This window comes from Nipponia nippon, unplaced genomic scaffold (assembly GCF_047370975.1).
Source record: "Nipponia nippon isolate SJK-2023a ecotype South Korea unplaced genomic scaffold, ASM4737097v1 scaffold_6, whole genome shotgun sequence".
In the NCBI taxonomy this organism is placed as follows: Eukaryota; Metazoa; Chordata; class Aves; order Pelecaniformes; family Threskiornithidae; genus Nipponia; species Nipponia nippon.
Genome location: NW_028262380.1, coordinates 21,084,780 through 21,097,257, shown reverse-complemented (window position 1 = coordinate 21,097,257; position 12,478 = coordinate 21,084,780). Strand labels below are relative to the sequence as shown.

Here is a 12,478-nt window from a genome sequence, read left to right as displayed (position 1 = left end):
GGAAACACAGTTTTGTTGATCTGATTTTCATAACTGTGACTAAATACCTTCAGCACAGTGTCAGATGTTACATAGACAGCTGTCATTTATAAACTACTATTAAAGAGGCACATATCCACAGGAAGACAACAATAATGATAATCTATATAAACAATTGTAAATCCCTGAATATCTGATGAAATATGACAGGAGTAGAATCTTAGGCTCTTTCCTAGTCCTAGAATTCATTGTACATCCTTTTTCTGTGAAGTGTCTAGATTATCTTTGCCAGCTTCTTCTCTAACCAAATAAAAATCTCCAATAACGGGAACTTGTTGAACGATCTATGTAATTTGACTGTTATAGGCAAAAACTTTCCAGCCTATATTTAACCTAAATCTTGCCCACTACAATTTACTTCCTCTTAACCTACATCTTAACCACAAAGAAAATGGAAAAAATTGAAAAAAAAAAAAAAATCAATATGTTTCTGTGAACTATTTCTTACATACACACCCCTCCCACAGCCTCTTCCACACCCCAGAATAAAGCAATACTTTAATTTCTTTTTTTTTTTTGCATCAGTCATAGGTTCTGAGCCTCTCAATCCACACTGCTACCTTCCTCTGTACTTTTCGGATTGTTTAATATTCAAGATTAGACACAAAAGTGCAATCAAAAAGAAAAAAATAAAAGCCTTCTGTAATTTCAACTGGAGCAACATATCCAAGGATAGTACCCACTTTTGCCAGCTACAGAATATTACTTATTCAGATCAATTTGTGACTAGAACTCCTGGATTGTTTCCTACAGCTGTGCTGCCCATACACCTCTATTTGAGCATCTGATAGCCTCTTCCTAGCAGACCATTTTATACTTAGCAGCTTTTTATCTTCTGGATTGCACTTCTCAAACCCATCGAAATGACTGAATTAGAAGTTTATGCTCTTCTTCTCCAGATGAGTGTTGGCAATCCCTCCTAACTTGATGGCACATCTGTAAGTTTATCTTTTAAGGAAAGGCTGATAGATAACAGAACCCAAATCACCCCCTGAACACTGGTTTTCTCCCAACCTTCAAGCATTCTTCCACCTTTGCAAAGAGTAACTTAAAACTGTTTGGAGGTTAGTTACCAGACAGGCAAACAATTTACATGATCAACTGAAACACCATATTTATCAAGCGGATGAACATGGAACTATGGTAAAAACCTCCTAAAGATTAAAACTGATTCTAAGATGGCTCTTAACCATATGTATTTTCCAGACCAGTCAGTCGTGTAACACAACAAATCCACTTAAAACATATTAGATTTCCTCAAATAAATGTATTCTCAAATAAATGTATTTCTTTGTAAGATTCACTGCTGGGGGGGGGGGGGGGGGAAGCGGGCACCACGACAGCTGACAAGCGTCTCAGTACTTTTACAGTCCATAAAATATAGAAAAAATTACTTTTTTCCATACAGACTGACACATCAAAATTGATTAAGCGAGAAATGTAGGCAGCATCAGCACCATGCATAGCAAGAACCATTTAATACCACCTACAACCAGATTAATTACGGTCTGAAAAAAAAAAAAACAAGCTGTTCCAATACAGCATTTTCACAACACCCTTGGGAGGTATGACTGCTGCTTCACAGACTGCGGATGTTCCAACTTCCTCAGTTTATATGGCAAGCCAACAGACTGGACAATTTAGATTTCAGAAATGCCATGTCCTCAAACAAGATCGCTAGATCACATAGCCTTGCATCTCCATGTCAGAGTTACTCCAGCAATACCGTTGAAGTTTCATTAATTATAATTAAAATTCATGTTTTTAAAGCGCTACATTGTGAAGAAACCCATGCATGTTCCATCCGCTGAAGGTCGGTAATTTTAGCTCAGGATGTCAATACTATTTCAGACAACATCAGAAGTTTTTCTCCGATAAGAAACGCACACTGCTTTGAATCAGAAGGGGTACTTTTTTTTTCTCCTCTCTTCTGCCTTCCATGTGCTCTCTCCAATTATAGAGCCTTCTGAAAAGCACATTAGGAGACATTACAAACTTCTAAATGGTTTTGAGTATTTCCTAACATACAAATCCCGTGTTCCTAAGTGAAGAGTCTGAAGACCATAAAGGTTCCTACTGTTCATTACAAGATAGATTCAGAATGCATATCAGCAATTCAGAGCCATCAAAGCCTGCTGAAATTAGACTATTTTAAATGTTTCCATGCAACTGCTGTTTTTAACTGCAGGCATTACCATTTGCCATAAGTACGGCAGAATGAATATATTCACTTTTTCTAAAAAAAATTAAGTGAAGGCGAAAAAGCTTTCCACACTTTTCTAGAGGACTAAAACCCCTCTGAGGGCACGGGATGGACATCTTTGTCTTTACAGCATCGGGCTGCCGGGCGGCCCCGCAGGCAGCCGTGCTGCGATACAGCAGGACCCGCACGCTGGCTGGGGGGGGGCGGGAATCACCTCACCTCCTCCCCCGGGGCCGCCGCAGGCCCCCAGCCCGGCCGGGAGGGCGGCCAGCACCCCGCCTGGAAGGCGCCCTGCGGGTCTGGGGGCCGCGGCGGACGCAGGGGGCGGCTCAGGGCCGGGGCCGCGCCGCGGCAGGCGGCGCCCGCGACACCCACCCGCCCGGGCGGCTCCGCGGCAGCCGACGCGGAAGCGGCGGCTCCGGATCCCAACAATATCGCTATTCAACAGGATCCTGCACGTATCCTGCGGCGGGCTCCGTCCCGGGGAGGGGCGGCGGGGCCGGCGGCCGGCCAGCCCCCGCCGGGGCAGTACCGCAGTGCCGCCGCCGCAGCCGGACCCCCTGCAGACCGGCCCGGCGCCCTCTGCAGAGCCGCATCGTGGCCGGCCCCGCGGCGGAGGGGAGGCGGCTCAGAGGCGCCCAGGACCCCGCGGACCCGCCGGGCGGGGCAGGGCCCCGGCAGGAAGGCGACCGTCCGTCCGTCCGCCGCCGCCGGCGGGATGCTCCCCCCGCCCCGCAGGCGGCACGCGCGGCAGCCGTTACCTGTCACGACCGCCGCCGTCTCCGCCGCAGAGGCGGCGGCGCCTCCTCGTCCTCCCCGCCGGCCACCGCCAACGTCCGCAGCCTCCAGCTCGCATCCCGCCGCGGCGGCGGCGGCAGCGGGCAGGAGCAGCCCCAGCAGAAGCAGGCAGGTCGGCACCGGGGTCGCCGCCGCCCGCCCGCCGGGCGCTCGGAGCCCGCTCATCGGTAGCGCCGCTGCAGCGAAGCGAAGGGAGGGAACGAAGGACAAAAGGAAGGAAGGAAGGAAGGGGCTGGAGCTCCGCCGCTGCGACGCTGCCCGCTCCGGCGGCACCAACCCGCCTCAGCGCCGGCCCCACGCTGCCTCCCGCCGCTTCCGGCGGCCACCGCCGCCGCCGAGCCGCCCGGGCGACACGTCACCGCGCGGTGACGTCACCGGGGAGGGGGCGGGGCCGAGGCGGCGGGCGGCGGGCTGCGCCCAGCCGCGGCAGGGGCGCGGGAGGAGAGGGGCTGTCGCATCGCTTCATCGGATGGCGGCAAGCCTGTAGGCCGCCGTGGGCGGCGAAGCGCTCCCGCGGGGGTGCCTCCTCCCCGGTGCGCAGGGGCGGCTCGGCCGGCTCCCTGCCCGCCCGGCCCGGGAACCGCGCGGAGGTTTAGTGCCGGCGGCCTGGGGGCGGCGGGGCCCTCACCTGTCCCGCTGAACGCCCTCGGATCAAGGCTGGTTACTCAGCGGGATTCGGGAAAGGCAAACCATCTTACAACGACGCTTTAGCTACGGGGGGGGGAGGAGATGAGACCTTGCGGTTTGTGAAATTTGTCCTTACCAACACTGCGAGCAGTGCAGTCACCTGAGAAGAGCTTTCTCAAGGGAAAGAATGTGTGACAGAAGTTTCAGTTCGGCATGTACAGCCCTTTCAAAACAAAACAAAACAAAAGGTGTTTTAAATCTGATCCCATACAACTGAAATCGATAAAACTAAGCCCTCGCAAAGATGAAACCCTGATTTAATTGTGTTTAGGACCTTGGCAAAACAATCCAAAAAACAAAAAACTTTTGCTTAAGACATTTCCATCCAGCCAGTGCGTGGGAATAAAATCTGTATCGTGCTTTGTCCTGCCCAAATCTGTGGGATTTTCAACCAGTCTGTTTTGAGTCATTTAACCAAGAATAGCACAGCTTTGAAGACCAAACCCAGTCTAACATCCCAGATAGATACACAATACAAGAGAAAACAATGCAGCGTGGATGGTAAAAGCTATATAAACGTTACATTCACTGTTAACTATTGCAATCACCTAAGAAATAACAGAAGTGTTTTGAAAGGGTCTTGAGAAAAGCCTTTGCCTGCTTTGTAAAGCCTACAGGAGACAGGAGCATAAAATGGCGTGGTACAAGCGCTTTTACAGGTCAGCAGACTCCAGAAAGCTAACTGTGAAATTATTACAGCACTATTAAATGCAGCAGGAAATAATTTCTCTAGCAACACAGTTAACGTTCATCCTCCATCCCAGCTGAAACGTGGTTTTATGAAAAAAACAAACAAACCACACAATACTTTTAAAGTAGCCATATAGCATATGAAGATTTGGAAAATGTGTCTAAACATAATTGATTCTGTTTGAATTATGAAGTCTGTGCATAGCCTTATCATTTCTGTTGGCTGAATACAGCAGCCTTTAAAGACCAACAATATCTGACCAGAACTCGTGCAAAGAGAACAATGAAATGCCTTCATCTTACGAAAGCTTGTTCAGTGTTGTTTAACTTTAGGGAGGGGAGCTGGAGCAGGGTAAATTCCCTAGATCGAAACAAAAAAAACCCAGCTGTTAATTTAATTAATTAGCTAATTTTAAAATACAAAGAGAGAGGTATTCATAAAGGGTACATGAAAGAGGCAAGTTTCCTGGACGAGGGTGAACTGTTTTGACCGAGAGCCACTGGAGTGAAAGGATATGGACTGCATGAGTCCTGTAGAGAAATGCCATACCTCGGAATAGCTGTGAGACGGGGACACGAACAGAGAGCACTTCAATGAAAATGCTGTGGGCCTGAAGTAGAAAACAATTCTTATTAAAAATCCCCTGCAAAGTTGTTCATTTTGATATCTTGCTTTCAACTACGAGTCCCCAAATCAGGAAGCATGGAATGGATTGTTTTCAAGCAATGCTTGTGTTCTGGAGTTGGAGGAGGTCACTGCTGGTCAGGGCACCTCAGCAGAAGAACTCATGATCAGAAGCTTATTAAATGGAAACACCTCTCAATGCAGTGCCACTTCATACCATGCAGACTCAGCTGCATAAGCTCAGAATCAAGGAAGGTGCCTACCCTGGGCTGCAGCCTAACCCGTTAATCCACAGAAACTTAAACGAGTTGTGGTTTCAATATGAGGACCCAAATACTGCTGAGCACCCTGCAGGGCTTGATCACAGAATCATAGAATAACTTATGACCTCTAGAGGTCATCTAGTCTAACCCCCTTACTCAGCCCTGAGGAACGGCACTCATAACCACATGCCAGTTTCAGTTTGGACCGTTGACCAGAACTTTTTGAGTAGAGTGGTTCAGACTCTTTTCCACCCACCTTGTCCACTTACCCAGTCCCTACCTCCCCTACTGGACTACAAAGATGCTATGGATGCTGTGGCAAAAGCCTTGCTAAAATCAACGTGTGCTGCTATTACTACCTCACCACAGAGCCAATCATCTCGTCATAGAAGGCAGTCATGTTGGTAGAACTGTGCTGGTTTTTCTGAATCAACTTCTTGTCCTCCATCATCCCAGAAATGGGTTACAGAGAGATTTGCTTCATGATCTTCTCTGAGAGAGAGGCTGGGTAAGGATGACTGTCCTGTAGTTCCCTGTACCTTGCTTTGATGATAGGTGTGACATTTGCTTTTTTCCAGTAACTGGAAATCCCATCGGATTGCCACAGCCTTCAAAGGTGATAGGAATCAGGGCTTCCTTAGCACCTTCAAAAGCACCTCCTTTCCAGCTCTGAGGACTTGTAAACATCTGATTTGCTAAAGTGGCCCTAATTCAACCCTCTTCTACAGTTAGTAGTCTCCTCCTCCAAACTTTGCCACTAGGCATAGAGATCTGTGAGGCCTGAGGGCTGACCTTGCTAGTAAAGAACAAGGGAAAGAGGGCTTTGAGTATCTCAGCTTTTTCCCCCATCCTTCATCACTAGGTCACCTATGCCATTCAGCAGCAGAGCCTGTGGTTCTTCGGGTTAGTATGCTTGTGAGGAAAATGATTTAGATATTGTTTTCTCTACCTCTGGGTGTAGACAGCTGTGATAGAAAGGCTGGAATTGGTGTGAATGGAGAATGAATGGTAATATGTCTGGGCGTGGGGGCACCGGATGGAGCACACAGCAGTAAAAGGGCTCTCAGCATGGTCTATGCTAATGGCACCCAAATTAGCAGGTCATCAAGACCCCAGTGCATCTGTGTGCAGTTTCACAAGACACCCAAATCTGGAGAAAAAGAGCAATGAAGAAATTCTGATGACTCACAGAGGTGGGACAGGATGGAGACACTGATCACTATCAGCTCTTAAAGCCTACAAAGAGCCGTCTCCAAAATCTGCATGTGGCCACCAAGGTAAAAAGAACCCAGGAGACGTGAGGAGGACTTCACAGCTTACATCACTTGTCCTCCATGTAATTGCAATGGGTGCTAGACCTACATCTGATGTCTGGACACAGACATCTCGGTGCTGGATGGGCAGCTTGATCACCACCGCCTTGGTGCCCCATGGCTGTACAGACTTGCTGGACACACGCATCCTGGTGCTCCTGAGCATGACACCCTGAGGGTGTGAGCGAGAGTTAAAGGTGTTTCATTTCAATTTCTATTTTAAATAAAGCCACCTTTCCCTCAGTAGGTCTGGCACTGGTGCATGCTATATTGCAGATAAAGTGTTGCAACAGTATTTCCCACAAATGCATATGTTTATCTTTTTGCGGAGAGCAAACTGGTCTCAAGGCCTAGAATCAAGCCATTTATGTTACTTTCAGTCATGAGTCCTGCTCAGTATTAAGAGACTCATACAGTCTTGGTCACATTTTCTGGGTGTACTTTGCTGGATGGATAACCTGAGCTGCTTTTTTGAGTCCTGTCCTCCATCCTTCCATTGATCTTCAGAGCAGAAAGCTAATTTTTTTTATAGTGTATATTTTACTGCTTTGAGTTGCCATTTCCGTCAGCAGTTTTATGATCCACCTAGTCTTGTTGTGCCCATTGATTTATCTAAACAGAAAAAGGGAGAGGAAATAATCTTCAGAGTTGTTTAATGCCCACAGTTCTTTCCAATACATACATTCAGCCGGCCCTAAAAACCCCTGGAAGCAGGTTTGAACAGTAGAATAAAGGAAAAAATAAATATTTTTGCTGCTGTTTGGTGCTATTTACAGTCTCTCCAAACTACAAGCTGGGAATGCTCTGGGTAGATGTGAGGACTCAAGAGGAAAAATATTAACCAGGTAAAGAAACAGGCTGACAATAACAGATGAGAAAGAAACCTGGCGGGCAAAACACATTGCAGAAAAGAAGACTTAGAAATAATAAGCAAAAGCTCAGGTAGAAATTAATGCAATCAGATTTGTTTTTTAAAAAAACAATGCAAATACATACTGACAGTAAGTTAATGTAAATCCAAATAGGCGATGACCACCAGATTATTGGTAAGTTGTCCAAGAAGCATTTGATTCTACAAATGCCTTGAAAAGAAACAATCATTTTGAACAGGCTTGAGAGTAAAATTCATATGTCGTCTCTTGATTAGGTAAGCTACTCATATCTGCGCCCAAATTACAAAAAAATGTACTAATTGCAACCTTCTAGTTCTCTGATTTCAGGTGCAGATAAAATCTGCAATGAAGGTGGAATTTCATAAGCTTTATATTTGCCAGGATGAGAGGATAAGTTTAGGAAGCCCTTCTCAGTTGTTTCTGAGTTACTGAAGTTTATGTTTTGAGGGGGGAAAATCATTAGCTCAAGAAGAAACTATACAAAGTATTTTAAGTGGTCCTGTATTCCCAGCCCTTAATGGACTAATAAACTATGGGCCATAGATGTTATCTCAGTCCAATAATGAAATTGAAACTGAGGGAATGGAAGTGAATTAAGCATTTTCCTTATCTGATGAGAGTATTAGCCCTTATGATCTTCTTATCGATGACCAAGAGTCTAGGTCTCTCTCAAATGAGCAAATTGCCTGGTAATAGGCTAAAATGCTGCTAAAATGACAAAATCTCTTTCAATCAGCGAGAAGGAGCAGTCATTAACTGCAAACCAGAGCTATAGATCTGCAGAGAATTTTTTTATTATCTCCTAATTTTAGATATTTTTTTCAATCAGCATTGTCACTAGTATTGCAGAAGATTTTTTTTATAACACTTAAGGAGTAAAGTACAAATATAAAAAAAGTCTTGAAAAATATAGAATGTTCAGCAAATGTTCATTGCTGCTGAGTGTCCTATTTGCATGAAAGCTTTGCTTATGCTTTTTTTCAATTTGTTGAGTTCTTTATGGGAACAAAGATGCCATTCCAGCTAGAAGATGTTGGCTAGGCAGACTGTGGTTGGATTTTGTTTGTTGCAAAAATAAACAAAGGCTCAATCTGTTTACACAAGATCTGGAGGCACATCCAGAGATACCAAATCTAAAGGAAAACAATGGCAGAACAAGTGAATAAAATATTTCAGGCAGCACTTTGATTTCTGGAATCTCTAGTAGGAGCCAAAGAGCTTTCCAGAACACAATCTTACTGGTGATGGAGGAGCAGTAATCTTGCTATCTGACTGAATATTATTTGGCATGTCAGTTGGATTACAGCAAAGCGATGGGTTATTATATGTTTTGACAGCCAAATAATAAGCTGATCAGAAGTATGTTAAAAACTGCCAAGGGACAATCTTGGACATCATGATGTGACTGAGTCCCTCTCCTCATCTGATCCACTTAGAGCATACCTCACTATAACCTTTTTTGCCAAAATTGACTGCCAGACTGTAGAAGTCCAGATATCTTATTAAATTTTAAGAAGGCAGTGACTGTGGCAATTTTGCATCCCCAGTAAAGTCATAATCAGTTCATTTGTAGTTCAAACTGTGTTTAAATGATCAATTTAACCATTCTTGATATTTAGTGAACAGCAGTATTACACAACCAATCCATACACTAAAAATAATTTTCTTGCCATGTTTCTATTTCAGTTTTCAAGCAATGTAAGTATTCAACCCATTTCAACACAGAAGCGATAGCTATAGAGATGACTCACTGAAAAAGGCTACCTCAGAGGGAAGGGAGTGCAGATAATTTCATTGCCATACGAAAAAAAAATCCCAGTATGTACCTAATCTTTCTTTCACCTTCTCTGAATCTCAGTAAATCTCTAAATCCACTCTTACCTGGAGCAGAGACAGACAGTGCTTTGTGTCTGCTTATTCCCTCCCTTCCTGCTAGACAGCAAACAAGGAAAAAAATTACAGTCAGGAGGTGATGGTAGTCACTACTGCACATGACTTGCTTTTATCTTATAACAAGCATGCTGACCAGCTGTGTGGTAAAAAAAACAAAACCAGAATAAATTAAAAAATTAAAAAAAAAAAAAAACAGAATAAATTAAAAACAATTAAAAAAAATCATTTGGACATAATAATTTAGCACATACTCCTGGTCCTAGCAAGTACTGAAGACTGCCTCCTGGGGCATGTTTAGGTATGTTTTCCCTGGGAGAAAAAAGTTCCCACTCACTTGCAACAGGAACTGTTCAGGATGGAGTCTGCCTGTTCAGGCTGGGAGAGCTGTGCTGGGGGATCAGTTGTAATCTCTTCAGTGGCTGGAAAGTAAATGTCACATTAAAAATAATGTGACTAGTAACTTTAGGAATATTTTTTTTCTGCCTAAATAAGGAGCTAAAGCCCTGTTAGCTCCTAATGTATAGAGCTGCTCTTTACCTGAATACGTGTGGTCAGAAAAATGCTGTCAGATTAATTATTTATAATGGAAATCATTTGCCCCTTTAAGTAAATATTTGGGATAAGAACAAAGAATATTTATGACCTTATGAAGAAGCAAGAAGGAAGTGACCAGAGCTTTTACTTCAAGTGTGGTTCTGGTAGATTTAGCAGCTGTTGACTGAAAAGTGGAACAAGCAATCGCTCAATCAGAGGCCAGAGCTTAAGTGAGTAGGAAATTATATTCTTGTGATCTGTGACTAGCAGGTAGTAATAAAAAGCCTAGTGAACATGTGTATCGTGTGTAAATACAATGCTATTGTCAGACGGTTTGTGGCAGATTGAAATGGCTGCTCGGAGGTCACAGCAAGCAGGCTGTTTCCTGGAATTTCTGCAGGCAAGTTGCACATCCTGTAAACAGGAGCTCCCCAGATCCGTCACAACTCCACGGCACGTACTGCCAGGTACCGTGAGCAACGCGGCACCTAATAAATAAGCTCGTCCTGCAGAGGCAGAGACAGCTAGTCTCAAGTCACCCAGAAAGCTGAAGGAGAGATGGAAACTACTGCCGAGAAAATCAAATAACATGTATTTTGTCTTTGTCTCAATTTTTTTTGTGTTTTGGTTTGGGTAGTAGGGAAAAAAGCATCGGAGACCATATCCTCAGTTACAAGGTCATTGGAAACAGACCGTCTTCCTACTTTCAAACACAACCTTGGGCATTCAGCATTATGACTCGCTACAAAAAGCTGTATTTCTCAGGAAAACATAAACAGAGCAAAATTTCATCTATTGCTTATATCTTCAGAAAGAGTACGTACAGTTCATTTTTGTTCCTGCTTGCTTTGCAGGTTGTGATACTTGGAGGGTTGTGTGCAATGTGCTAAACTTCCCTGAGCGCTGGAGTTGAACGAGCTTCGTGATCTTCCTTGGATCTGGACTTTTTTTATTCCTTTGTCTGCCTTCATGATGAAATTGGGGGCGTTTTGGTTAGGGGCGGGACAAAAAAATTCTGCATTCAGTGAAGTTTGTCACCTTTCTCTGATATGACCTGTTTAGGTCTTACTTATCTACTATTTAATGAGTTTTAGCAGTTCTTTTTAAACCATGCATGGTAGTTAATAGGAAACACAGGGAAGGGCTCCACTAAAAGTTAGACATCTAAATCAGAGACAGTCAACTCCTGATCCCTTTAGAATCAATACAGAGTAATGGGAACTTCCAGAAGGTTGTTCGTTTCATATAAAATAAGCATGTAAGATAGATAGACAACTGGTCCTTTTAAACACTTGTTTCTCTCCATTGACAATAAGGGGAGCCTTGCAAAACTATTGTAGCCATTTAACTGCTAGATTTCTAAAATAAGTTGAACGAGATCCTGCTCTACGTGTCTTGCCATTAAAAAAAAGAGTTGAGAAGGGAGTGGAGAGGAGAGGCAAATCAACTTCCAGAAAAAAGAAACTGAATGATCGTTTGTCTCTTATCCCCTAGCAAATGAGCTGCAGAAAGTGGTCCCGATGCTTTTCCATATGCCTTATTTCACGTCCTTGGGGCACAGGAATCCAGATAACTTTTAGGCCTTACTGAAATTATATACCTAGAAAGCAACCATAAAGGTAAATACTCACAGCATGAAAGAGTTGGAACACACATCCAGTAGCAATGGGTACATCTTTCCTCATGATTTGCTATTTGCCATCATATTTATGCTTAACTTTTAGTTCAGAGAGTATCTTCAGAACAAATCTTGAAGGACTAAGGAGAGACTTAGAGAAGCATTTGGCTCCAAAGATGCATTCCCAGTGGGAACAGCTGTGCTAACACCAGCGGTGTTCCCCTTCACCTGGAACCAGGATTTGTGATCCTTCAAAACTGAAGGTTTCGGTATCACTCCAGAACTGGTACCTTCTACATAATCTTGATATTTTTGTAATCTGAAAAAAAGAAAGACAAGCTCAAGAAGCAGTTAGCTACAAGACCAAAAAATTAGGTTGCTGATGTTTCCTGAATTATAAAGGCTTGAGATAGATGTGGCACCTGTCCCGAGTCACTGGAGAGAGATTGCAGCAAACCATGAACTATGGCAGTGGGTGGTGTTCCTTAAAGCAGGGCGGTTGCCTTGTCCTGGGAGTTTTAAGCTGGAATGAAGAGCTTCTTAAATTCTTAAGTTGTTCTTAAATTCTAACAACTCCTCATTTTAGATCTAACAGATGGCCTGTAAACTCACACTGAAATAAGAGGGCTAGTGAAAATGTAAAATAAGTATTATGAAGGAAATAAAATGCCTAGTATTGATCCTCACTAAAATCTTAATACAGCACTGATTCTTGAAAGAATATCTCCGTCCCATAATAACCCTGCCTTTGAACGGCCCAGTCCCACCAAAAGCAGAGTGTACAGCGTTGACCTGTTTGCACTGGAACAATTTCCTCAGCAGTATCAGTAACCATCTCTCAGTTTAAATGTCTGGACCGAATTCAAGGAAAGAGAAATTTATCCTACACTTGCCATTTAATAATCTCACCATGGTGTTTTCA

At 44.0% G+C, this 12,478-nt stretch overlaps 1 protein-coding gene across 3 annotated transcripts in view; it reads right to left on the bottom strand.

The window, feature by feature from the left end:
* STIM2 (stromal interaction molecule 2) overlaps positions 1-3,383 on the bottom strand; it is a 69,797-nt gene extending 66,414 nt beyond the window's left edge. For 2 of the 3 annotated variants that reach the window (XM_087736798.1, XM_087736800.1), the window contains exon 1: positions 3,004-3,383. In XM_087736798.1, coding sequence (XP_087592924.1) covers positions 3,004-3,205 — 202 coding nt within the window. In that variant the 5' untranslated portion in view covers positions 3,206-3,383. The remainder of the gene's footprint in view (positions 1-3,003) is intronic. The other variant, XM_087736801.1, reaches the window with a different exon arrangement.
* Positions 3,384-12,478: the final 9,095 nt, after the last annotated feature.